Here is a 23,277-nt window from a genome sequence, read left to right as displayed (position 1 = left end):
TACTCCTTGAGCACCACCATGTCGCTTCGCGGCTCGGTGGCTGCCCGCTGCCCGCCCGGCTTCCCGCCCGCTTCCCGGCGGCCGCTCTCCCCGTGGCCCGGCCCGGCCCGGCTGCCTGTGCGCCTTCGTCGTGGTCTGCTCCGTCCCCGCTGCTCTCGCCGCGGTCGCCGCGCCGGCTCCTGCCGCCCCGGCCTCGCCGCCTCCCGCGCCGCTGCCGACGCCGCCCGGAGCTCCGGTTCCGCAGCGCCGCGCGGGGGCGGGGCGTCTCTGCGGCAACCAGAGCGTCACACGCAGCCGTGCGCGCTGACCTCAGCGCGGAGGCGGGGCCTTCCCGGACACGCCCCGTCCCGGCCTTAAATGGGCCGCGGCGCCGGCCTCGCAGCCCAGGGTGGGCCCGCAGCGTGCGCCAGACCCGGGCAGCAGGCGGAGACACTGAGGTGTCTGGCAGGGTCCTAGCTGGAAACGCTCTTCGAGCCGGGATGCACCTGCATGCTGGGGCCTCCCCGGTGGGGTGCGTTGAGATCCAGAAAAAGGTTATGTCAAAAAACATTAATAAGAGCCACAATTATGTGCAAATGCTCTTCTAAGTGCTTGGCCCCTCACAACAACTCTGCCAGAAAGGTATTGTTACTCTTCCCATTTTACAGGTGAGGAGAAGGAGCAGGACTTGTGCGAGTCCACAGCTGGAATGTGATGGGGCTCAGATTTTAACCCAGCAGTCTTAGTGTAATGTCATTCATCCAGTAAATATGTGCTGAGTGTCTGTTGTGTCCCAAAGCCTGTATTTTTGTTGAGAGGGTGAACACTGCAGATACTATCTGGCCCTGTAGGGAAATCAGGGTCAGTGGGGGTGGGTAGGTGGGTAGCTGGGGGAGACAGAGTCAGGCAATTAGAATGAATAGGGACTGGGCGTGGTGGCTCACGCCTGTAATCCTAGCACTCTGGGAGGCCGAGGCGGGCAGATCACTTGAGGTCAGGAGTTCGAAACCAGCCTGAGCAAGAGCAAGACCCCCGTCTCTACTATAAATAGAAAGAAATTAATTGGCCAAGTAATATATATAGAAAAAATTAGCCGGGCATGGTGGCGCATGCCTGTAGTCCCAGCTACTCGGGAGGCTGAGGCAGGAGGATAGCTTGAGCCCAGGAGTTTGAGGTTGCTGTGAGCTACGCTGATGCCATGGAACTCACTTTAGCCTGGGCAACAAAGCGAGACTCTGTCTCAAAAAAAAAAAAAAAAAAAAAAGCAAAAAACGAATAGGGCTGTGAGAGGTGAAACATGGCCTTGGTGGGGTACACCAGAGGAGTGTGAAGGGTGTAGTCAGGGAAGGCATCCTGGAGGAAGAGATCCTCAGCTGAGATCTGCAGTGACAGGCTGGGGAGAAGAGCACAGCAGGCACAGGCAGAGTGCATGTGAAGGCTGGAGGCAAGAGGGGGATCGCCATGCATTTGGGGAACTGACACAAGTGACTGGAGCATAAAGTTTGGGGGATGAGGAGCTGGGAGGGGAGTTGGGTGCTGGCAGGTGATGATAAGGTGTTTGGAATCTATTGCAAGGGCCATGGGAAGGCATTTAAGGTTCTGAGCAGAGATGTGAGCAGCAGAATGTGAAGGCTCACTCTGGTGGCTGGGTGGTGCAGAGGATATGGAGGCAGGGATACCAGTTAGGACAGGGCTGCTGCTCCAGGTGAAGGTGGACTAAGACAGCGGTTGGAAGGAAGAAAAGGAAGGGGTGGACTCAGGAACAACTCAGAAGGTAAACTCCGAAAGACCTGTGGACTCATGGGCTGAGAGGATGGGAGTGAGGGAGGAGGAGAGAAAACCACCCGGGTTTGCTGGCCTGGGAGCCTGGATGGACAGTACTGTCCTTGCTGAGAACACAGGAGAGGCAGGTACTGGGGCAGATGATGACTCCAGTGTCAGATTCATTGAGTCCAGGGTGCTCGAAGGGCATCTAGGTGAGAGGGTGCGCAAGCTTCCCAAGAAGGGAGGTCTAAGACAGGCGGCCATATTGCTAGCAAGCTGTAACTGCTGCCCCAGGACCACCCTGAGCATTGTACTCATTCATCGGATCCTAGAGTGGGACCACGGAGAGCACCGGAAATCCAAGCCCAAGCCCATGGAGGGATGGCCAAGAAAGGAGACATTATGACCTGAAGTCTAAGATTAAATAAGTGGCCTGGACCCTGGTCTCCTGAGGGCCTAGCCTAATATCAATGAACAGTAATGTAACAAATGCCACATGATGGCTATCTTCAGGGAGCAAGCAAACCCTGCCCTTTGGGAGCTTGCAACCTAGTTAAGGAAAGTCCATTTATTCACTTACTCAATAAATATTCATTGACCACCTGGCCCCATCCTACAGCTTTTTCTAGGCACTTAGGATACAGGCGTGACCAAAAAAATGAGGTATTTCCCTTACCGAATGGGAAGGAAGTAGAATATAAACGAATACAGAAATCACTTCCAGTAGTGATGAATGTTATGAAGAATAGGTGACTTTGGCCTTGGTAGGTGGCCTTAGTCAGGTGGTCAGGGAAGACTCTTGAAGGAGGCAGCATTTAGACTGAGACCGGGATGATTAGGAAGGAATTACTGCTAAGCTAACTCCTTAGCTGATAAGAGTTGAGGGAAGGTGGGATTGGAGGGCTGTGCTGGCTAGCGGTGGAGAATAAAAAAGCAAACAATTGGCTGGGCGAGGTGGCTCACACCTGTAATCCCAGCACTCTGGGAGGCAAAGGCGGGAGGATCGCTTGAGCTCAGGAGTTCAAGACCAGCCTGAGTAAGAGCAAGACCCTGCTATCTACTAAAAACAGAAAACGATTATCTGGACAACTAAAAATATATAGAAAAATTAGGCAGACATGGTGGTGCATGCCTGTAGTCCCAGCTACTCAGGAGGCTGAGAGAGGAGGATCACTTGAGCCCAGGAATTTGAGGCTGCTGTGAGCTAGGCTGACGCCACGGCACTTTACTCAGGGCAACAGAGTGAGACTCTGTCTCAAATAAATAAATAAATAAAAATGCCTGAGAAATAGCCTCTACCCTCCAGGAACTCATGGAATGGAGACCTGGTGCTTGCAGAAAATTGTCAGTAGCCACTGGAGATAGCTATAAAGGTGAACATGTGTGACACAGGAACAGTGGAGGAGAAGGTTCAAGGAGGTGTGGGAAGTGTCCCAGGACGTGGGGGACGTGAACCAAGTTTAGCTAGGAAGAGGAATGCATCTCGAGAAGGAAACTAGCATAAACAAAGGTGCAGAGGGTGGAATTTCCTCATTATTATTGGGAAAATTTGTTATGAGGGAGAAGTGATGGACACTACTGCCCCTCAAAACTACCTCTGCATGCTCTATGCTTAAAAGAGGAATGAGGCCAAGCCTAGTGGCTCACATCTGTAATCCTAAGCACTCTGGCAGCCAAGGCAGGAGGATCGCTTGAGGCTGGGGTTCGAGTCTATAGTGAGCTATGATCAGGCCACTGCACTCTGGCCCTGTCTCTAAAAAAAAAAAAAAAGAAAAAAGAAAAAAGGCTGGGGGAGAGAAAGAAGCAAGTGTCACAGATATTTGTGTCTCTTTCTTTCTGTTTTTCAGAGCCAAGATCTCGCTGTGTTGCCCAGGCTGGAGTGCAGTGGTGTCATCATAGCTCACTATAGCCTCGAACTCCTGGGTTCAAGCGATCCTCCCACCTCCAGCTCCTGTTCCGTGTGTCTTTCTTTGCTTTGTTGCTTCTCTGTCTTCTCTGTTTCTCTAGCTCCTTCTGGCTCTCCTCTCTGTCTCTTTTGTATCTTTCTGTCTCTCTTCATTTTTCTGTTTCTCCCTGTGCCTCTCTCTCTCTCTTTCTGTTCTGTTTCTCTACTCCACATCTCTCTCTGTCTCTGTCTCTCTCTCTCTTATCTCTCTTTTGCTGTCTCCACTCTGGGTAACACACCCTCAGCCTGTGTTTCTTTCATCGTCTCTTTGCAGCTGTCTCCTTTCCCCCGTCTGTCTGCTCTCTGTTCTGTCTCAGTCTTTCTCTCTCTCTCAACTCCTCCCTCCCCTTCGTCTACGTGTCTGTGGATCTCATGGCTCCAGCCCTGCCCCCACAGCTCGACCCCACATGCATGGCTTCTCCTCGCTGGCCCTCATCACTGCCTCGATTACAGCCACCCATCAATAAATATTACAGATATTTATTGAGCAGCTATTCCATGCCAGGCACCATTCTAGGCACTTAGGGGCTTAGTGGTGACCAAAGAAGAGCAGGTGCCAGCTTTCGAAAAATATTCCTTCTTGGGGAGAGACAGACACTAGACAAAAGAACAGACAGGTGACCCAGCTGTCCAGCTTGTCCCACTGGGCAGAGGGTGTTGGTCGGGTCAGGCCAGGCCAGGCCAGGCCAGGCTGTGGGTAGGGACTCGGGCCTGGGAGGGTGAGCTGGCTCTGCTCTGAGCTTTGCCTGACAATTCCCCATCCCTAAATAGCGACTGTGGGCCACTCAAGAAACTAGAGTGTTTAACCCATTTGCTCACTCGACAACATTCATTATGAGCCAGGCTAGGGGAGACCAAAGTAGAACGAAAAAGGTCCCAGCCCACATAGGGCCACGACCTAATGCAGAAGGGAGCCAAGTGTCATCTCTGCTGGGGCAGAGGAAACACACAGCAGATGCTTCGGGCACCCAAAAGAGACCAGGAGGTCCTCCTGCCAGCTCCTCTTCTCTCCCTGCCACTCGCAGTGTTTGGCCTACATAGGGTTAAAAATGATTTGAGCAGCTGTGATTTTTTTTTTGAAAATTCTTTTGAGCCAACATTTGAAAATGGGGATATTTTATATAAAACTCAGGATTTCCAGTAGGAAAAAATCAGATCTGGTAGCACTGGGCTCTTTTCACATGACAGTCATTGGTTGGAGCTGTGTCAGGCTGTCCCTTGAGGTGGGGGCTGTGGCCTCCGGGTCCCCCCAGTCCCCACTGAGTTCTTTTGTGTCCCTGACATGGAGGTCGAGGTGCAGCTGGCCCCGTGTCACCGCAGAGCATATGCTGTGGCTCTGCTCACACTGGGGAAGTGTTTCTCTGTGCTGTCTGCACCACAAGTGGGAAAAGGAGAGGCAGCGACAAAGGCATATGGCCGAGCCCAGCGTGCCAGTCTGCAGCCCTGACGGGGAGCACCCCAGAGGCCACTCACACACCCCCCCTGCACCTCAAGACCCCTCACCCCAGCAGGGTTGGGGGCCAGGCCTCAGACAGACAGGCAGCCCCCTCCCCTCCCTGGCTAGGTGGGCATCTCCCCAGGGCTTCTCTGGGAAGGGAAAGGGGCCCCTTTTGGAGCCAGAATTCACGGGCAGTCGGCAGTCTCGGTCTTCCCACCCAAGGGCGGCTTGCCCTGTCCCCCCCACAGTTCTTCAAGTGGCAGTGCAGAGCGCCACACCAGCAAACACAGCCTAGGGGAAGGGTGGGGCCAGGTGACAGGGAATCAGGACAAGAGACAGAGGCAAGGGATTTGTGACACGGAAAGAGACAGGAGCCGAGGAGAAAGCAGTTCTTAGTCATTCTCAGCATACATTTATTGAGTGCTTACTGTGTGCCCGGAAGTAAGCCAGGTGCTAGAAACAGCAAAGGGGTAGGGAAGAGTCGGGGTCAGCTGCTGAGTTGTCAAGGACATGGTAGTGACCCTGGTTAATACAGGGAATGGATTAACCCTTCAGGCACCACTTGGAGGGCCTGGGCTGGGTCCTTGGGCCGGCCCTGTCTAAATGATCTTTCCAGCAATGGAAACGGATTCGGCAAGACAAGACCCTCCCACTCTGTTCCATCCAGGCAGCGAGGCACACGGACAAGCTCCTCCAGACATGTGCACACCTCGACACACCCGGAGCACACCCCAGACACACACACACACACACACACAGAGTTAGAGACACGGCCAAGCAGTTTTACAAGGACAAGGTGTAGAGGTCCTGCCTTTGTGACCGTGATCTGAGTCACCCCACCCAACATAAACATCTCACCATTCAGAAATTATCTTGAGAAGCTTTTTGGCCAAGTCTTACCAAAATGTGAAAGCCACAAAAGACAAACAAACAAGGGAATCATTTCTTAAGGCTTCTGCTCAGAGAGGGGATGTGAGAAGGGTAGGGGTCAGCAGACACAGACTTCACTTTCTCGACTTGGCCAAGGGCCTGTCCTGGTCAGAGCAGTGCAAGGTGGGCATCCTACTATGTGGGCCGGGTGAACGGGGAGGGCCTCGTTCCCTGTGCTAGCTGCCTTCTTCCAGGGTCCTAAAAATAATGCTACTATTAAGTACCTGTTAAGTGCCAGGTATACTACGGGGAAGGTACTCACCTACATGTTAAATTAGCCATGCTATGAAGGTATTTCTACCTCCATTTTACAGATGAGAAACTGAGCTCAATTGGTGTCTAAGGCCACCAAGACCCCCAACCTTTGCTCTTCCCTCATTGCTTCCTTGGCATGGGGCAATGGAGCCTTCTCACTCTGAGAAGGGTCGAGGCCCCAGATCTGCCCAGGAAGGTGAAAATGACTAACTGCAGAGACCAGGGGGCATGGCGGTGGCTCCGTGCTGGCAGGGAGAGGCCTGAACCTGGTAGGCCACCCACGTGAAGGATGCTGCACCTCCTTCATGACATTCGGGAAGCTCTGTCCTCGTCCCAGGATTTGGGGTGAGTCAGGGCATGGGGGAACAGGCTTCCAGAGGCCACCTGCTTACCTGACCCCCTACGCCACAGGAGGGATGCAGCCTGTGGATAACCCACTCAACCCCCCTTGGGGGATCCTAGACTCCCAACCCTCACAATCCCATGGTCTGTATTTGGGGACTGTGGAATACCATCCTTAAGTCGGGCCTCCAGTAATTGGCACAGGTAAGGTACCTACCTGTGCCAAGAGCCCATGAGAACCCGTCCTGTTACCCTTCAGAGGGAGGGGAGCTGCTGCTTAGACGGCCCTGACGGCCAGTTCTGTGGAGAAGCCTCCCCGGAGGTCCTGGCAGGAGCCCTTCACCTCGGGATGTCACAGCTTGTCCTCACCCCTCTCCCGGTCATTATCTGCTCGTTCATACAGACTGGCACGCCAGGGCATTAGAAACCTAATGCCCTCACAACATTGGCTGAATGTGTCTGTGCTACTGTCTAGCACAGTCCTGCACACATAAGCCCAATACCTGATATCCCACCGTTTTCAGTGTCCTTGGGGCCTGGGGCAATGTGACGCTGTCCTCAGACTGCACAGCACAGGGCCATGACAAGGATTTGAGAAGAATAGTTCTTTGACCAGGACGATACAGGGTACAAGAGGGGAAGGCAGATGGAGCAAACCAGAATCCACAGGGGCCTGCGGCCACGTTGTTGGCCAACCCGCCCTGTGTGCGGGGCCCAGGCAGTGGGCGCTGCAGTCAGAGGCCTCGAGGGTTGGAGGAAGCCGACCACAAAGGAATGCCTGGACCCCAGGGCCTGGTGAGGAGAGGGGCTCCGGGCAGTGCTCTTGAGGCTGGCCCAGCCCCTTGCTCACTCTGGAAGCACAGGGCCAGGCGTCACTCCCTGCTCCTTCCCTCCAGTGGCCTGCAGGACAAGGGAGAAGACAGGAGGGCTGCGGCCACTGGGTGCCCACTGCCTTGATCAGCCACGGCCCCTCTGCCATCTCAGGGTACTGCTCTTGGGGGTTGGGGTCACCAGGGAATTGCTCCTCCAGGTACCCATCAGCCTCCAGGGCAAACACGGTTCTACCAAGCCCACTGATACCTCTGAGAAAGCTCTTGGCCCCCAGAAACAGACTATGCCTGGGCTGGTTCCCCTTCCTCAGGCAGTTGCCTCCCTGCTGCAGAGGCCTGGTGGCTCCCGGGGCTGCTACTGCTCCGAATGGAATGTCCCTGTCTAGAGGGCCTTGGCCGCCCCAATGACTTAAGACCCATTCGAGTCCTGGTTCTAACCCTGAGCAAGCTACTGTACCTGTTTGGGCCTCAATTTTTTTCAGCTATAAAATAAGAATACTATTTAACTCTTAGATTGTCATCATGATTCAGTGATAACAGGGAAACATGTAAACTGCTAACTCTGTACAAAGTCAAGGTAGGATGGCCCCTGACTAGTGGTGGGGGTGCAGGTGGTACCCAACCTCTCTGGCTACCCACAACCTCTGTGCCCTGGGACCATTTTCATGCCTCGAGTTCTCAAACACTGTTGGCCCTGAACTGCTTTCCACCCTCGACACTAGTTTCTCATCCCACAGAGGGCCACACCCTGCGGGAGGGTGGGAGAATGAGGCAGCAGCTCCATTTTGGCTGGGCTTGGACACCGCTGGGGACAGCACAGGCCATGTCTGCCCAACCTCAATACCACATCTGCCCAGCTGGAAGGGCCCTAGCTCATCTGTTTTCCCGACCTGCACTCCTGTTCCACGGTGGGTCTCAAGCTCAGGGAGGCACCAGAACCCCCAGTCAGAGGCCCGACCTAGAGCCCACGTTTCTAATCAGCACCCCAGGAGCTTCTGCTGCGGGTGCTCACTGGGCCACACCCAGAGTCAGATGGCTCCGGGTGTCTCTCAGCAGGAAACCTGCCACACTCTCAGAGAGCCACAGAGTTCGTGAGTCACTTGTGTGCAGAAAGCACTGCAAGGGCTTCACTGTAACAGGCTGGACTTGAACTCAGCCTTTCCTACATTTGACTATAGAACTTGTGAAAAAACTAGAATGACCATTAACTTACCACTAAACAAGTGTTCTAAGGAGTGGTTTGGGAAATGTGGAGCTATTTCTCTCTCCTTGGTTTTTTTGGGGGGGAGGGGGGAATTTGATTTTACCATTTGAGTGGACTAAAGCCTAGGCAATCGGGTGTGTTCGAGGTGCCCCGGTGTTAAAGCAGGGCTTGAATTCAGCCTACCTGCCCTCTCCCGTTCTCCTTCGTCCCCCCACTGCATCCCGACTCTGCCCTCTCTGAGCCCTCGGCTCTCCCGGGCTCACCCTGTGTCCTGAGCTCAGGAGAAGCCCTCGGGGTTGTGGAAGGGTGAGAGGCAATCTGTGTAGGGGTGGAGGGTTGGGATTAGCCTGTTTGGCTGGGGGAAGCAGTCATGGGGGAGGCAGGGGTGGCCCACACGTCCAAGATGTCTGCGCAGCCCTGTTTGTTTGGGGATGGGGAAGGTCTTTTCCTGGCCCACGGCCCCACCCCAACACGGCAGTCCCCCAGAGAGATGGCGAGCAGCTGGGTACGGCTGGGGCTGGTCAGTGGCAGAAAATGCTGTCCTGCCTTTTCTTCTCAAGGTCAAAACAGGCACATGCAGCCATTAACTGATATGCTAGAAGGGCATCCCTTACCCAGGAGGAAAATGCATTTATTGCTTTATAAAAAGAAGTCTGACAAAACTTCAAAAGAGGAAAAAAACAACTAAAAACCCAAAAAATCAACTCACCCCTCTCAGCACTCCCAGGAGGTCTCAGACACATTTCTGGGGGCAGTCAAGGTAGGTGGGTGAGCCACTCTCTCACGCAAACAGCGCCAGGCCCTGGCAGAGTCTGCCAGCAGGGGGCGCTGTGGCCCCACGGCCTTATACTGGGCTCCTGGCTGTGAGCCAGGCTGGCTCCCTTGTGCAGGGCCTGTTGCACGCCTGGCTGGCTCCCTGTCTGGTGGCTGGGAACAGGGACAGACCCCCCCAGAGTGCACCCACACCCCCATCTCACACATACCACATGCACACACACCCCCTGGCCCATCACAAACCCACTTCCCGGCCCAGGCCTGGACCTGCGTGTCTGTGAGCCACAGCCTTCCTTCCGCCCCCCAGAACAGCTGTGTATGTGGGGGCACCCTGGTAATGGTCCTTTAATCCCCTTCAGGTGGCAGACAGGCATGAGGGTGGCAGTGGGAACGTGCTGCCCCCGTAGGCCCTGAGGGACGAGGCGCAGGGCCTCCGGTCAGTCTTGTCCACGCTCCCAAGGCTTCTGTGGGACCACCAGGCCCTCATCCCCTCCTCAGCCTGGGAGCCAGGGGGGCTTCTCCACAGGCCGAAATGGGAGGACAGGCCATGGGGGACTGGAATTACAAAGGAGTTAGCACCAACAACAGGAAGCGGGTCCTTCCTTCCTCAGGCAGCCTCAGACCGGCCAGAGGAGGAGGTGAGGGGCCAGGCGAGGGGGTGCAGACAGTGCAAGCCTTTGTCCTCGGGCAGGCGTGGCCGGTGGGCATGCAGCCAAGAGGCAGGTGGCGGCAGGGGATGGCAGACCCCTCTGCTTTGGCAAGAGGCAGAATCCAGACACTCGAGGGAGAGAGCCTCCTCCTGCAGGCACTGTGGAGCCCGGGGCCCCAGGGTCCTTTGGAGGCAACCAGCAGCGCAGCCCCTGCTTTTAGCAGTGGAGACTGGCCCGTCGGGCCCTCTCCTGTCCTTCCACCACAGAGCTCCGAGGCAGACCAGGGCCCTGGGAGGGAGCGTGGACTCCAATATGGTGAAGGAGAGGGTCCTGGGGGTGCGTGGGGTCCTCTGGGGTGGGGAGGAGGACACGGGTCAGTCACTGAAGCACAGGCAGGAGGCCCCAGTTCGGAGGTGGCAGGCGCTACACAAAAGCCTCCCGGTTGGATGAACCGTTGATCTTGAGGAAAAGCTTGTCGTCCTCCCTCTTCTGCTGCAGCTGCCTCTCCAGCTGGCGCCGGTAGCAAATCAGGTAGAGGGGCAGGCAGAAGCCCAGCATGCTCAGGGCAAGCAGCCCCACGTTCACCTGCGGGCAGGGAGTGGCCAGGCCATCACTGCGGGCAGGGGAGAAGGCGGGGCTCCAGACCCTCACACTCAGGTTCAGGAAAGGGGAGAAGGGCACAGGAGAGGAGAGGGCGAAAAAAAATAAGAGGATCCAAAAAGTCCCAGGGCCTGTCCTTCCACATTCCAGCATCCGAATTCCCCAGTTTTCCATGGGCTTTGGCAGCCCTCCGGGGCTGGCCCCATCTCAGACCTATTGATCTGGATCTCTAGGGGTGGGGCTGGAGTGGGGACAGGCCCCTGGTACCTGGTCAAGAATCCCTGCCCTTAAAGGAGGGATCAGGACAGGAACGCTGTTCCATTTATCCTGAAATCAGGTCCAGAGGGGATTTCTCTCCTCCTGTCTGGCCACCATTCACAAGGGGACCCTGAATTGATCCTAACCCAAGTTCCCAAACTGCTACCTGTCCTCAGGGCTCTGAAGCCCCCTAAGTGATGCCTCCCAGCTCCCAGTCAGTAGGTGCCTGGCGCCCCCTGCCCCCGACCTTTCTTACCCACAGAGGGTCTCCTTGGAGGGGACCCATCATGGCCAGAAACAGTGGCTGCTGCAGGAGAGCAAAGAGCGCGCTGACCAGCGACTGCAGTCCTGTGAGGCTGCCGAACTGGGTGGAGGGGTACCTGTTGGGGCAACCGGACACTTATCACGGCCATCCTTGTGGGCTCAGCCTGGCCCCGGGTGCCCGGGGATGCACCTTTGGCATCAGAGAAGGGTGGGGTGCCAGCCCCTGAATTACTTTCTGCTCAGCAGTTCTGCAAAGTGTTTCTCTTTCCAACCAGCCCGAGGCTCCAGAGTCTGGGGAGGGCCACACCACCTAGATGTGCCCCAGGCCTATGGGTGTCTGGCAGAGCTCAGTGGAAAGTGTGGTGCTGGCATGAGTCCGCAGCTTGGGAAACAGGCCCAGGGAGCAGGTTGGAGGCTGGGCCTGGCGCTGCTGTCCCCTCATCCAGAGGAGCATTGTGTAATCACGGAAAGTCAGCATCACGGCTCTTGCCTGACTCCCTCAGGCCCTGCCGGGACAACCACAACTTCCTCCAGGCCTGGCACAGGCGAGGTGGAGCACAGGCAGACCCGGAATGACCCCATGGGATGCAGTAGGATGGGGAGAGAGTTCTGGGTTAAATCTTAAACACACATCAGGCTTTGCTGCCCCAGAAGCAGGAAGGGGCTCCCAGCAAGGAATGAGCTGGTTTCACAGTCAGAGACAGTAGATGATGGCGTTCAGGTTCCAGTTTTCGGGCCACGCCCCAGGCCAGAGAAGGAGGAACACTGTGGTTTCTCATGGAGGTGTGGTCTCTTAGGAAGAGATGCACATTTCATTTTAGCCAGGGCTCAAGAAGGCTATGCAGAACTGAGCCCTTAGAGCAGGCGTCCTCAAACTATGACCCGCAGGCCACATGCAGATGTTTTTGCCCTTTTTTTTTTTTTTTTTTTTTGAGACAGAGTCTCGTTTTGTTGCCCAGGCTAGGGTGAGTGCTGTGGCATCAGCCTGGCTCACAGCAACCTCAAACTCCTGGGCTCAAGCGATCCTCCTGCCTCAGCCTGTAGCTGGGACTACAGGCATGCGCCACCATGCCCAGCTAATTTTTTCTATATATATTAGTTGGCCAATTAATTTCTTTCTATTTATAGTAGAGACGGGGTCTCACTCTTGCTCAGGTTGGTTTCAAACTCCTGACCTTGAGCAATCCGCCCTCCTCGGCCTCCCAGAGTGCTAGGATTACAGGTGTGAGCCACCGGGCCCGGCCTGCCCTTTTGTTTTTTTACTTCAAAATAAGATATGTGCACTGTGCATAGGAATTTGTTCATAGTTTTTTTTAAACTATAGTCCGGCCCGCCAATGGTCTGAGGGACAGTGAACTGGCCCCCTGTTTAAAAAGTTTGAGGACCCCTGCCTTAGAGGCTCTAGGTGCAATTGGGCTCAGCACCTATGCTGCTGCCCCTGGTGAGAGCCATGTGAACTTCATCATTTAGCTTCAGGCAGCCAGAACCCGCCCCTGCCCTTCCCAGTGGGCAGCCAGGGCCAGCCCCAGGACTCAGCTGAGTGGCGGCCCCTGAGGCCACAATGAGCTGCACAGGGCACTGACCCTGGCTGAGGGAACTGACTTCGTGTTAAATGCCAAGGCTCGTGGGCACCCAACTGTCTGCCCACTGACCCGCCTCCCGCCAGGTATGGCCTTCCCCTGACACACCCAGCAGGAACCCTGGTGCCTGTCCCCCGATGCAAGCAGATGAACCCTGCTAGGGCAGGTGTCCCAGCCTCAAGGTCTCAGTCCCACCATCAACCTCCCTCGGGCCATCCCCACACCCTCGGCCACCAAACCACCTGCAGCTTCCAGGACTTACACGGCGGCATACAGGCCCCCAACGGCAGAGTGGATGAATCCCCGGACAACTGTGTGCAGGATGAAGGAGATGATCTGAGGGAGGGAGAGCACAGCATGAGCAGGAGTCCCTGCGGGGCCCTCACCTTGTCCCCCCACCCTCCCGCAGTAGCAGCCTGGAGTCAGCTCCGACCAGCTCTCCAGAGCCAACTGCTGAATTTTCAGAAATTTTGCAAGCCAGTGGTTAAACATAGTCATTATTAAAAATTAAATTCTATCAACTTAAAATTTAATAAACTATATTACAATAAAGGTGATGAATACTCAAAACTTATCAATTCCTAGTTATTTCACTACGTTACACTACTATTGTGATCCTCAGGGTTTGCACACCTATTGTATGTGTGTGGTAAAAACACCAGGTGAGGGTGTGTTGCTCTGAATCTCTTTCCAACCCCACAGCCAGTGACATCATACTGGCAGCTTGCAATCAGCCATGATGACAGTAAACGCTGCTATCAGGACTCTGTTGCTAAACATGAATCAACACAACACTCCTGAGTAGGGGGTCACTAACCTGACCTTGATCTCCTGCCTTTGCCCACCTGAGGACCGTGCAGAGGGCTCCCTGCCTGGTCACTCCCTAGCAAAGTTCTATTGTTGCCTGTGGGAGGGCCCTACCCAGGCAGGCCACTGCCAGCACGCCCAGCAAGTTCTAAGAATGCTTGTTAATGATTCTTGAGAGGCACAAGAGCTGTTCAAGTTGCCATCAGGACCCTGTGTTTGCCCATTTTGTCTTTTGTACACGGCCCTGCCACCTTGCTCAGCAGCCAGGACCTGTTCCCAGGAATGTGGATGGCGGAGGGGGCAGGGGCTACACCCAAGTGCGCACGCATACCTGTGCCAGCGCCCCCTCTCCACTTCAAATGCCTTCTTGCCTTTTCACAACTTTCCTTTCAAGGAGAACTAAATAAAACAAAGAGCAGATGACTGTCTCCAATGAGCATTGCTCCTTACTTGGAAAAGGTGGTCAGGGCAAGGATCTGCCAGTCTTGCAGAGAGACCAACCCAGGAGACCAGGGAAGGCAGGAGGGAGGCAACAACATTCCTCCCTGGAACTGGCACAAGTTTCAGTGGCTTACCTGGTCCACATGCTCAGCGTGAGCACATACGCAAGAGAGCACTGACGGTTAAGTTCATGTACCTTAACACCTGGCCACTTGTAAATAGGGAGGGACTCTTGCTTTCCTCTTGGACCTGGCCTGGGATACCATCTGGACTTGGGCAACACCCATCTGGAAGGAAAGTCATCACTCATGTCCCTCCAAAGTCTGTAGACTTGGGGATTGGGCCAGACCTCTTCTAGACCACTTTCATAGATCTGTGGGTAGAGCCAGGCAGGTGACAAAGTCTACCTGGCTTGTAATCTCTGGCAAAAGTCAATTTTCAAAAGCCTTAGAAAGCCTGTGCAAAGGAATTAAGCTTTTGAACCCAGAGGGCAAAGCCATCACCATGGTCTATTTCCATGATCCCATGTGGAGAGACCCTGTGGGTACTCTTGTACCAGGGTGTTCTCACCAATAACACAGATCGGCCAGACCTCTTTGGACATCAAATTCTAGCTGTTTGAGCAAATGCAAAACCAACCACACAATGACCCTAAACAGGGTTCCTAGAAATGGCACGATGATGGTTTTCATAGTAAGCAAGATGCCCAAAAGATCGAGAATAATATGCCTTCATAGAGAAGGGATTCTGTGAGAGACGATTTAAGTTGCCTGACAGCTCACCCTCAGCCTCAAGCACGAGCCCGGCAGGCAATAGGCCCTCAGTAAATAATGGTGGGTAGTGGGCTGGCGGGTTGAATGGAATGAATGAAAGTCACCATTTGTTTTGTTGATGGCTTCCACGACACATCACGCACCTTTTAGTCTCTAAACAACATCCCTTCTCGTTGTCCCATACCCTACCTGGCCTCTCCCTCTCCCCACACCCACCTGCACCGGCAAGTTGGGGATGAGGCAGGTCACCCCAAAGCCCACAAGCAGCAGGTTTGTGAAGGCAAAGGCCCGCATGGCGTTGGTGATCTTCTGGATCTGCCGGTCCCGCTTCTTCTTCTTCTTCTCGCCTCTGTGGAGACATGGTGCACACAGGAGCTGGGGAGCTCCCTGGAGCAAGCTGGGTCCCCCAAGAGTTAGGCCTCAGGAGGAGTCACAGTATGTGAACCAACACAAGACTCAGAGGCCACCCAGGCATGTTTTAGGGACTGTGTCAGGGCTAGACCGACACTAGGGACACTCCCCGGTCCTCCTCCTCAGAGGAGCACTGAGGGAACCTCCGTGGAGGGTCTCGGATATGAGCAGGTGGTCACTGGCACACTGCACCGCCCCAGGGAAGGCTGACTGAGCTCAAGCGGTGGGGAGAGAAGGAGGAGAGTGTGCCCAAGCTAGGGTGTGGCAGCACCCCACTTCACCACTGGCTTCAAGTCCATCCAAATCTTGCAGGAAGCTGATGAGAAGCCAGGTAATAAGCCAAACAGGAGTGAGTGGCTTTTCCCCCGGGGAGCAGGAAAGAGTGAAGGGGAAATAAACATGCAGCAGATGGAACTGGAATGGGCACAAATAACCTCTTGGCTGTCGGACCTGACCTAGATAACAGAGCATTCTCTGTAATTATTTCTTTGTGAATTAACTATTACCAACCCCAGTCTCACCACCCACACAGACACCCCACGGAGGGTCACACCACACCCAAGAACGAATCGCGAGTGCTCAGAGATGTGCAGGGAGCCCCGGGCCCACCACTTCCTAACTACGTGACCTCAGGCCAACGACTCTAACTCCAGCTTCAGTTCCCTTATCTGTAAAACAGTACCCACTTCACCACGGTGTCGTCAGGCTTCCCTGAAATACTTTGCATTGGGTGCTTGGCACAGGGCCTGGGACAACAAATAGCAGCTTATTATATCAAGGTGGAGTCAGAGAAGACAGCCTTTAACTCATCCTCTGATCTTAGAGCCCAGCCCTTGCATCAGGTAGGGGCCCAGAACCTTGTTTCATCCTCACGATCGTGAGCGACTCTCCTAATACACACGGTTAGAGCGACTTACTGCTCACACCTGCGTGGGACCAGCCCTGGGGGCAAGCAGCTGGCTCTATGGGGATCCACGTGCCGTCCCTGCCCAGGGTCGTAGGGAGGGCAGTCCTCAGAGCAGAATGGTTTGGCAGCTGGTGGTCTGCACAAACTTTCCCCTGGTTTTTCTCCTTCTTTTTCCCAGCTCGGTGCTTCCTAAACCTTAGTGCACCAAAGAATTCCCATAAAGAGGCGAGAGACCTAAACGTGTGCTGAGCCCAACGAGTGTCTGCGGACTCGTGAGATGGGCTTTGAGCACACTCCTTTCTCCCTTCTCCTGCTGCCTAAAAAACCTAACCGCCCGCCCTGCGCCTGCCTGACCCGTGACCCTGTGGTCTTTCTGCAGGGGGCTGGGGGTTGGGGGCCGGGGCGACGGCCCAGCCTACGCACTGGTTGGCGTCTTTCTCCTCGGGCTCCTCAGAGGCGTCCTCGCACTCCTTCAGCCTCCAGTCCATGATGTAGCCGATGACGGGGGCCGTCAGGAGGCAGAGCAGCTGGAGCACGCCGAAGATGGAGGTGTACAGGGCAACTGGGGAGGAAGATGGCGCGTCAAGTCACGTGGGGGTCCTGGCAGAGAGCCCTGGGACGGGCGCCGGTACCGACGGGCACCAGTACCCACGGGCCCTTCTGGGGTCTCCCTTGTCACTGTGGGTCTTGAGGGGAGCCCAGAGACCCTAACCTCTGAAATCAAAGGGGGAGCAAGGGGCAGGTCACCCTATTCTCTGCTCTAAATCCCCTGCTTGTTTCCAGGAATGGGCGAATGAAACCCAGCATGTCACAGTGACCTCCTCCAGAAGCTCAGGGAAGTCGCTGATTTGGGAACCACACGATTACCGACGCCCGTGACTGAGGTTTTGTGTGTGACTTGCCACTAGTTTTCTGCCTCTAGAAATATACCAGGCAGGCGCTGGGCTTCCCACGTCACAGGCTTTGACATCATGTGAGATTTTTCAGAGAAACAGAAGCTGAAAGTTGACTGCCCCACCTCCACCCACACAGTTCTAGCCAAGAGGGACGTCAGGAGCTCAGGGCAAGGAGATTCTGGGTTGAATGGAGTGAATGTCACAACGTTCCCCGACAAGCCCCCTGCTTACCCGTGGCCATCACTGCATCAAGAAAGCAAAGGCGAAAGGGCAGAAAGGAGAGAGGTTAGCACAGAAATCTCAACAGCTGTTATAGAGAGGAGGGGAGAGGTGGCCGGCCAGCTCTGGGCCCAGCACGCACTCCACGGCCCCCCAAGACGTGATGCACAGCGCTCAGAGGAGGCTGAGCTCGAGCCAGGCCTCTGGGAGTGGGTTCAGGAGAGGGGGCCCAGCCCGGGCACCTGCTGACGTTTTCCTGACCACTGCTGCCGCAAGCCCGTGGTAGTGACCGTGGCGGGCACCGTGATGGGGAAGTGGCTTGCGTGTGAAGGCAAAATCAGAGCCCCTCCTCCACTACCACTCAGCCCCTGGGGCACTACTGCTGTGTCACAGTTACCTCTTGCTACACTCGGGGAGACGGGAAGGTCAAAGAATCCTCCCCGGACACCCTGCCAAAGCATCTGACACCATGGTTCTCCCCTAGACAGCCAGAGCTGGTCTCCCTCCCAGCGCACCCGGCTCCCTGACCCTACAGCAGCCCCCCTGGGCAGACCCAGGGCTGTGGGTGTTGGGTGCAACAGGTCACAGGAGCAGGATGGGGAAAACCAATGCCCTGCCCGCCACAGACCAAACTTCCTAGCCCGACTTCCTCTACTTCTTGAAAGTGTCTTTTTTGAATGTAGAAGATAGTTGGAAAAATTCCTTCCGGGCAGCAGCAGATTTTTCAGAGAACTCAAGTAAAAGACTGTGACTCAGCAACAGGCAGAATTGCCTTCCGAGGGCCAGGCCGGGCTATTCCTATACACCTCAGGGTCTCCACCACTCTGGGCCTCAGTGTTCACAACACTCAGCTTTCCAAAGAGATCAGCTTTTCAAAGTGCGTTCTGCAGATTTTTTTTTTTTTTTTTTTTTTTTTTTGAGACAGAGTCTCGCTTTGTTGCCCAGGCTAGAATGAGTGCCGTGGCGTCAGCCTAGCTCACAGCAACCTCAAACTCCTGGCTCAAGCAATCCTCCTGCCTCAGCCTCCCAAGTAGCTGGGACTACAGGCATTCGCCACCATGCCCGGCTAATTTTTTGTATATATTAGTTGGCCAATTAATTTCTTTCTATTTATAGTAGAGACGGGGTCTCGCTCTTGCTCAGGCTGGTTTCGAACTCCTGACCTCAAGCAATCCGCCCGCCTCGGCCTCCCAGAGAGCTAGGATTACAGGCTTGAGCCACCGTGCCTGGCCCGTTCTGCAGATTTTAATGAGTGCCACACAAAACAAGGTTTCCAGAGGTAGAAATTTAGGGGAACATCGCTGGACTAAACAAAGCTAAATCAGTGTTATTTTTTCCTATCAAGTTCCTTAGGGCCTTACTCTGTAGTGTTCACTCTGAGTTTTTGCAAGGGCACAGGCCAGTGTTTCCCCACTTTGCTTGGCTATCGGACTCCCATTTTTACAGTAGAACCGGTTATATTATCTGATTCCCTTTGCTATCATCATCTTTTGATTTCTTGTTCCCTTTAAACACTCATAATTGATTCTTTACAATGCCTAAGGTATCTTCCCCTTGATAAAGACAAGTAAACCAACAACAACAAAAAAAGCTGCACACCAGCAAGACTGCCAATAAAAAGGATTTTCCAAATGTGTTTGTCCCGCTCGGGGATGACTAAAGCTGACTCAGCTCGGGCCCTGGGGAAGTACCGACTTTCTTTGTGGGATCAAAAGCCCTCATCAGCTGAAGACGTTCTGTGCTGTTCTGGAAAGTGGCGTGTAGGTTATCGGTGCTGTTTACTGGAGTTAGCAAGCCTCGACTGGATCACACACCCGGAGGAAGCCTCTGCCCTGCCCTGTCTCGCAGTTTTCATGATGTAGATCTCAGTGAGGGCCAGACTGCCCGGGAGTCTGCAGCCACAACAACCACCCTCCCCTCGGCACCCAGGGTCTCCGCCAGCAACCCTGCCGCTTTTCCAGGGGATTCACGGTGTTGGGTCCAACCAGCTGTCATTCAGCAACGCCCAGGCGGGCACTCTGTTCTGTGCCGCGTTTTCGTTTACAGACACACACCTCAACCCTCCCCCTTGGGCACTGGAAAATACCCCCCACACCCCAAACACATGTAGCTATTTCGGTCCATCCCTCCCTCCTAAACCGGGAGACCCTGACGGGGAGGTGGAAGAACATTTGGGACTGGCTGTGATGCAACAGCTCTGACATGCAAGCAGCGCCTCTGATGCTGCCGGTTCAGGGCCCTGCTGGTCCGACTCAGCCTGACACAGTCCGGCCCGTGGCCGGCGGGCTCGACTCGGGCCAGGGATAGTGACCAGCACTCTCGGGGGCTGGGCCGCCTACCTGTCTTCTGGTCACCGCTGACCAGGAACTTGAGGATGTTGTTCATGGCCCCCATGTAGAAGATGAGCCGCAGCTGAGTGACACACATGGTGACCAGGCTGAGCAGCAGGATGGGGCTGAACACGCTGTGCATGAACGAGGGCGCCGCTGTGGGGAGAGGTGAGGGGCTCAGGGCCGAGGAGCAGAGCCCACCTGCCATCCAGGGGCCAGGTGTGTGTGTGAGGGGAGGCTCAGTTCCCTGTGCAAACCGCCCCAAGCTGGAGGCAAGGATGGGGACCTCCGGGACAGGCCGGGTGAGGGTCATGGTGCTAGGGCTGCAGTGGGGTCACCTGCGTGAAACCAGAGTTGGGCAGATCCCTTTACCTCCGAGCCTTAGTGTGCTCATCTGCAGAGCAGGGCGGGCGGGCTGCCTCCCCTTCGGGGAGGAGTGGGAGTGGAGTGAGAGGATACCCACTAGGCCCTCGGCCAGGGGTGCCCCTGATCAGGATGCCCCCAACCATGTCACCCAGGTATGGGTGTGGACCCCCTGATGGTGTCTCGGGGCCACGAGGTAGGTACCTGCAGCATCTGGCTGGCACTTCACCTCCAGGTCGACAGTGGACAGGCACAGCTTGTGGCCCTCCTGCAGCGCTGCTTGCTCCTTGGCGTTCCTCATGGAGCTGCCCACGCTGAGGCGGCGCCCCACTGTGGTCACCTGCTTGTAGAACTGCTTCCCTGTGATCTTGTGGTCAAAGCCCAGCCAGCTGAACTTGATCTTCACCCTAGAGGCCCCAGGAGAGTGTCTGTTGGCACTGCCAGGGACCCTGGCTGGGGTGAGGCTGGGGCAGAGGGCACATCTACTTACGAGTAGTCCATGTCCTCTGGCCCCGGGAAGGGCTCCAGAGGCCAGTTGAAGAAACAGTTGAGGAAAACCAGCCCGGAGCAGCCGGCCCAGACCACAAGGATGATGATGAAGGAGATACCAGCGTCGTAGATGAGCTGCCAGGCACAGTGGGGTAGGGTGGGACAGGGAGCACAGTGAGCAGAGGGAAGCCAGAGTGGGCAGCAGGCAGGGGGCATCGGCAGCCCCCGCCGTCCCTGTGCTGAGCGGCATGAGGAGGCACAGCCCTGTTGGCCTGGGTGTTGGGGCATCAGATACCCCAGGTTCCAATAATCCCAACTCGTTTGCACTTGCTAGTTATCTGGGCCTGGCATGTCATTAACCCCTGTGCCTCCAATCTGGACTAGATGTCTGTGTTGGAGAGGCCTTCCTTGACCACTCCCACCGCCTCACTGTCTCCTGGGCTCACAGGGAACAGGCTAAGATGGCTGAGATGACTGTGCTTCTTGGTTCATTTGCTCATCTAGTGTTAGTTTAGCTCCCTGAAAACAGGAACCTGCTAGCCTCGTCCATGGATGATTCTCCAAAGCCTTGAAGAATACACGTGGCAGGTGCCAAAAAAATACTCAAGCATGGACAAATGTGCTTCCCTTTGATGCTCTATGAAATGACTGTACACTGGCACGTGTCCCCATGGTGTTGGGGGACTAGTGGGTGTGACCCTGGCAGAGTGCTCAGCACAGGGCCTGGCAGCATGTTAGCTGTTATTGTCATGAGCGCCGTTTATTTCCAGCAGCTACACAAGAGTCCCTAAAGTACTGGCAGACAGCTGCCCAGCTCACCAACGAAGCCAGCGGCAGTTAGACACTGGGAGAAGGAGGAGGGGGAACTTATAGGGTCCTCCTTGCTCCAGAGACACGAGAATCCCTGTTAGTCTACGGGACGGCTGCCCCCAGATTCCCACCTCCTACCCTCTTGATTCCTGGGTGACCTGCCCACGCACACCTGAGGAAAGGGGCTGTCCCTTAATGCCAGAGGAGGGAGAAGCCCCCCTGAGGAAGCCCTGGCAGAGCCGCAGGGTTTGGGTAGGAGCTGGGGCCAATGGACAGTGAGGTGTTTGCTTCATCCTGACCCTGTGTGACTTCCACAGGCTCCGAATCTGCCTGGGAGGGAAACAGCTGAACCAACTTGGCTAACGGGGAGCAACAGCGCCACAACAACAGGCTGTGGGCGGGGGAGGCTGGAGCTGGACTCAGGATGGGAGACAAACTCGCCACCCTTTCCCTACCCCGGCCCAGAAATGCACAGGCAGCCAGCGCTACCCTGCAGTGATGCGCTTGAATCTTCCATCCCCCGTGGCCCAGCGGTTTTCTTTTTTCACGCCTGTGAAGCCCAGGTGTATCCTGCCCAGGTAGGAGTGGTGGGGAGGGGCCACCCCCAGCACCCACGGTTACTTCTCTCTTCAGAAGAGAGGAAGGAGCCTTGGGGGAGGCCTCTGCACAGACACTACTACAAAACAAACGTGCTGGAAACCCGCCAGCCACACCCTCACCTTGATTCCTGGGAAGGTGACTGCTGAGGAGGCATAGGAGCCAATCATCAAGGCAATAAACGTGGACCGAAGGTCTCCGAACATGTTGGGCAGCTGAAAGATAAGAAACAAGGAAACCTCAGCAGAGAGACTCACAGAGGATAGGTGAAGGAGGGGGACAGAGAATCAAGGCACTGTCAGGCCCCTATCTTACCTGCCCCCCTCCCTGTGTGAGTCACAGGGGTTTAGTTCACGGGTGATTACTGCTAATTGAAGTTTTTCCTTCCTGGGCTGAGGTTGATGAGGGGAAGGAAGGAAGATAATGCAGAAATTGGACTCCAGACATACAGAGTTGTTTGACTTTCTGGGATAGGCCAGGGGCCCTGTTGTCTTTGCAGGGTTACAGTGAGATGCCAGAGAGCAGCGTTATGAGCCTCAGGCATCCCTCACAGGAAGAAGGCCTGTTAAAAATAAGAAACTATTTGGGGATAATAGCATCATTTTATAAATAAAAATATCAGCGTCCCAGAAGGACCAGATGTCAGCAAAAGCTGCTTTCAGTTTTGAGAGGGTAGGTTTCTGGAAGGTGCCAATCAGAATTCTACAGTTCCCTCGGGGCTGAGAAGGAAGCCATCCTAGGATTCCTGCTTCTGAATTTCTAAGTGTAGGTAGGAGATTCTCTTCCCACTGGATGTTTTGGCCCAGTGATCAGCTCCTGAGAAGGCCGGTGGTGAGAACGGCTCAGGCCCTCTGCCCAGCGAGGCCACTCTCGCCATCTCGCATCAGCTCTTGCTGGGTGCAGGGCAAGAGAGGACCCATCTAGATATGACTTCAAGCTAAAGCCTCAGTGATTCCACAAAAATTTGGGCCTGGTAGACTATTACAACAGGGTTGTGTTAGGTGAACATGATAACCACCACACTACGGAAACCTTGCTACAATAGGGTTGTGGATTCAAACAGACATGAGGCAAAATACATCCTCCCAAAGAACCAGCCACAGCTTCTCTAGCTTCAAGAGTGATTGCACCACATGCTGTGATTTCCCATCCACACCCATACTGTCCCTGGCATTGGGAGCTGTTCTCTGAAGAGCTACGCCAACCTACTTCATCGAATTCAGGCTATTTATATGGACCTAGTCAATGTCCCCCTCTCCCATTTGTTTTGAATCATCTTTGTTTGGAGGCAGTTTGAACTTGGCTGCATACCTGTTCCTCATCCTTTCTGCCTGTTTCACCCACAATTAAAAATGAGTAAGGGACATCATCAAAATTAAAAGGGACACCTTTTTACTTGTGCTTCAAAGGACACTATCAAG

At 54.9% G+C, this 23,277-nt stretch overlaps 3 protein-coding genes across 7 annotated transcripts in view; 1 reads left to right on the top strand and 2 right to left on the bottom strand.

Moving 5' to 3' along the window:
- Positions 1–272, bottom strand: part of PITPNA (phosphatidylinositol transfer protein alpha) — a 44,466-nt gene extending 44,194 nt beyond the window's left edge. The window contains exon 1 of the mRNA XM_012740777.2: positions 1–272. Within this exon, the coding sequence (XP_012596231.1) occupies positions 1–20 (20 nt within the window). The 5' untranslated portion in view covers positions 21–272.
- Positions 1–23,277, top strand: part of SERPINF1 (serpin family F member 1) — a 351,983-nt gene that overhangs the window by 172,038 nt on the left and 156,668 nt on the right. The gene's annotated exons all lie outside the window — the stretch shown is intronic.
- Positions 5,526–23,277, bottom strand: part of SLC43A2 (solute carrier family 43 member 2) — a 42,645-nt gene continuing 24,893 nt past the window's right edge. For all 3 annotated transcript variants that reach the window (XM_075994262.1, XM_012740787.3, XM_075994261.1), the window contains exons 6-14: positions 21,979–22,071; positions 20,451–20,584; positions 20,165–20,367; positions 19,607–19,753; positions 16,576–16,714; positions 15,051–15,183; positions 13,076–13,149; positions 11,226–11,349; positions 5,526–10,696 (exon numbers count right to left, since the gene is read on the bottom strand). In XM_075994262.1, the coding sequence (XP_075850377.1) occupies positions 10,535–10,696; positions 11,226–11,349; positions 13,076–13,149; positions 15,051–15,183; positions 16,576–16,714; positions 19,607–19,753; positions 20,165–20,367; positions 20,451–20,584; positions 21,979–22,071 (1,209 nt within the window). In that variant the 3' untranslated portion in view covers positions 5,526–10,534. The remainder of the gene's footprint in view (positions 10,697–11,225; positions 11,350–13,075; positions 13,150–15,050; positions 15,184–16,575; positions 16,715–19,606; positions 19,754–20,164; positions 20,368–20,450; positions 20,585–21,978; positions 22,072–23,277) is intronic.

This window comes from Microcebus murinus, chromosome 18, assembly GCF_040939455.1.
Source record: "Microcebus murinus isolate Inina chromosome 18, M.murinus_Inina_mat1.0, whole genome shotgun sequence".
NCBI classification, from domain to species: domain Eukaryota; kingdom Metazoa; phylum Chordata; class Mammalia; order Primates; family Cheirogaleidae; genus Microcebus; species Microcebus murinus.
The sequence above is the reverse complement of the archived record's forward strand: the minus strand, read 5'-3'. Positions and strand labels throughout refer to the sequence as shown.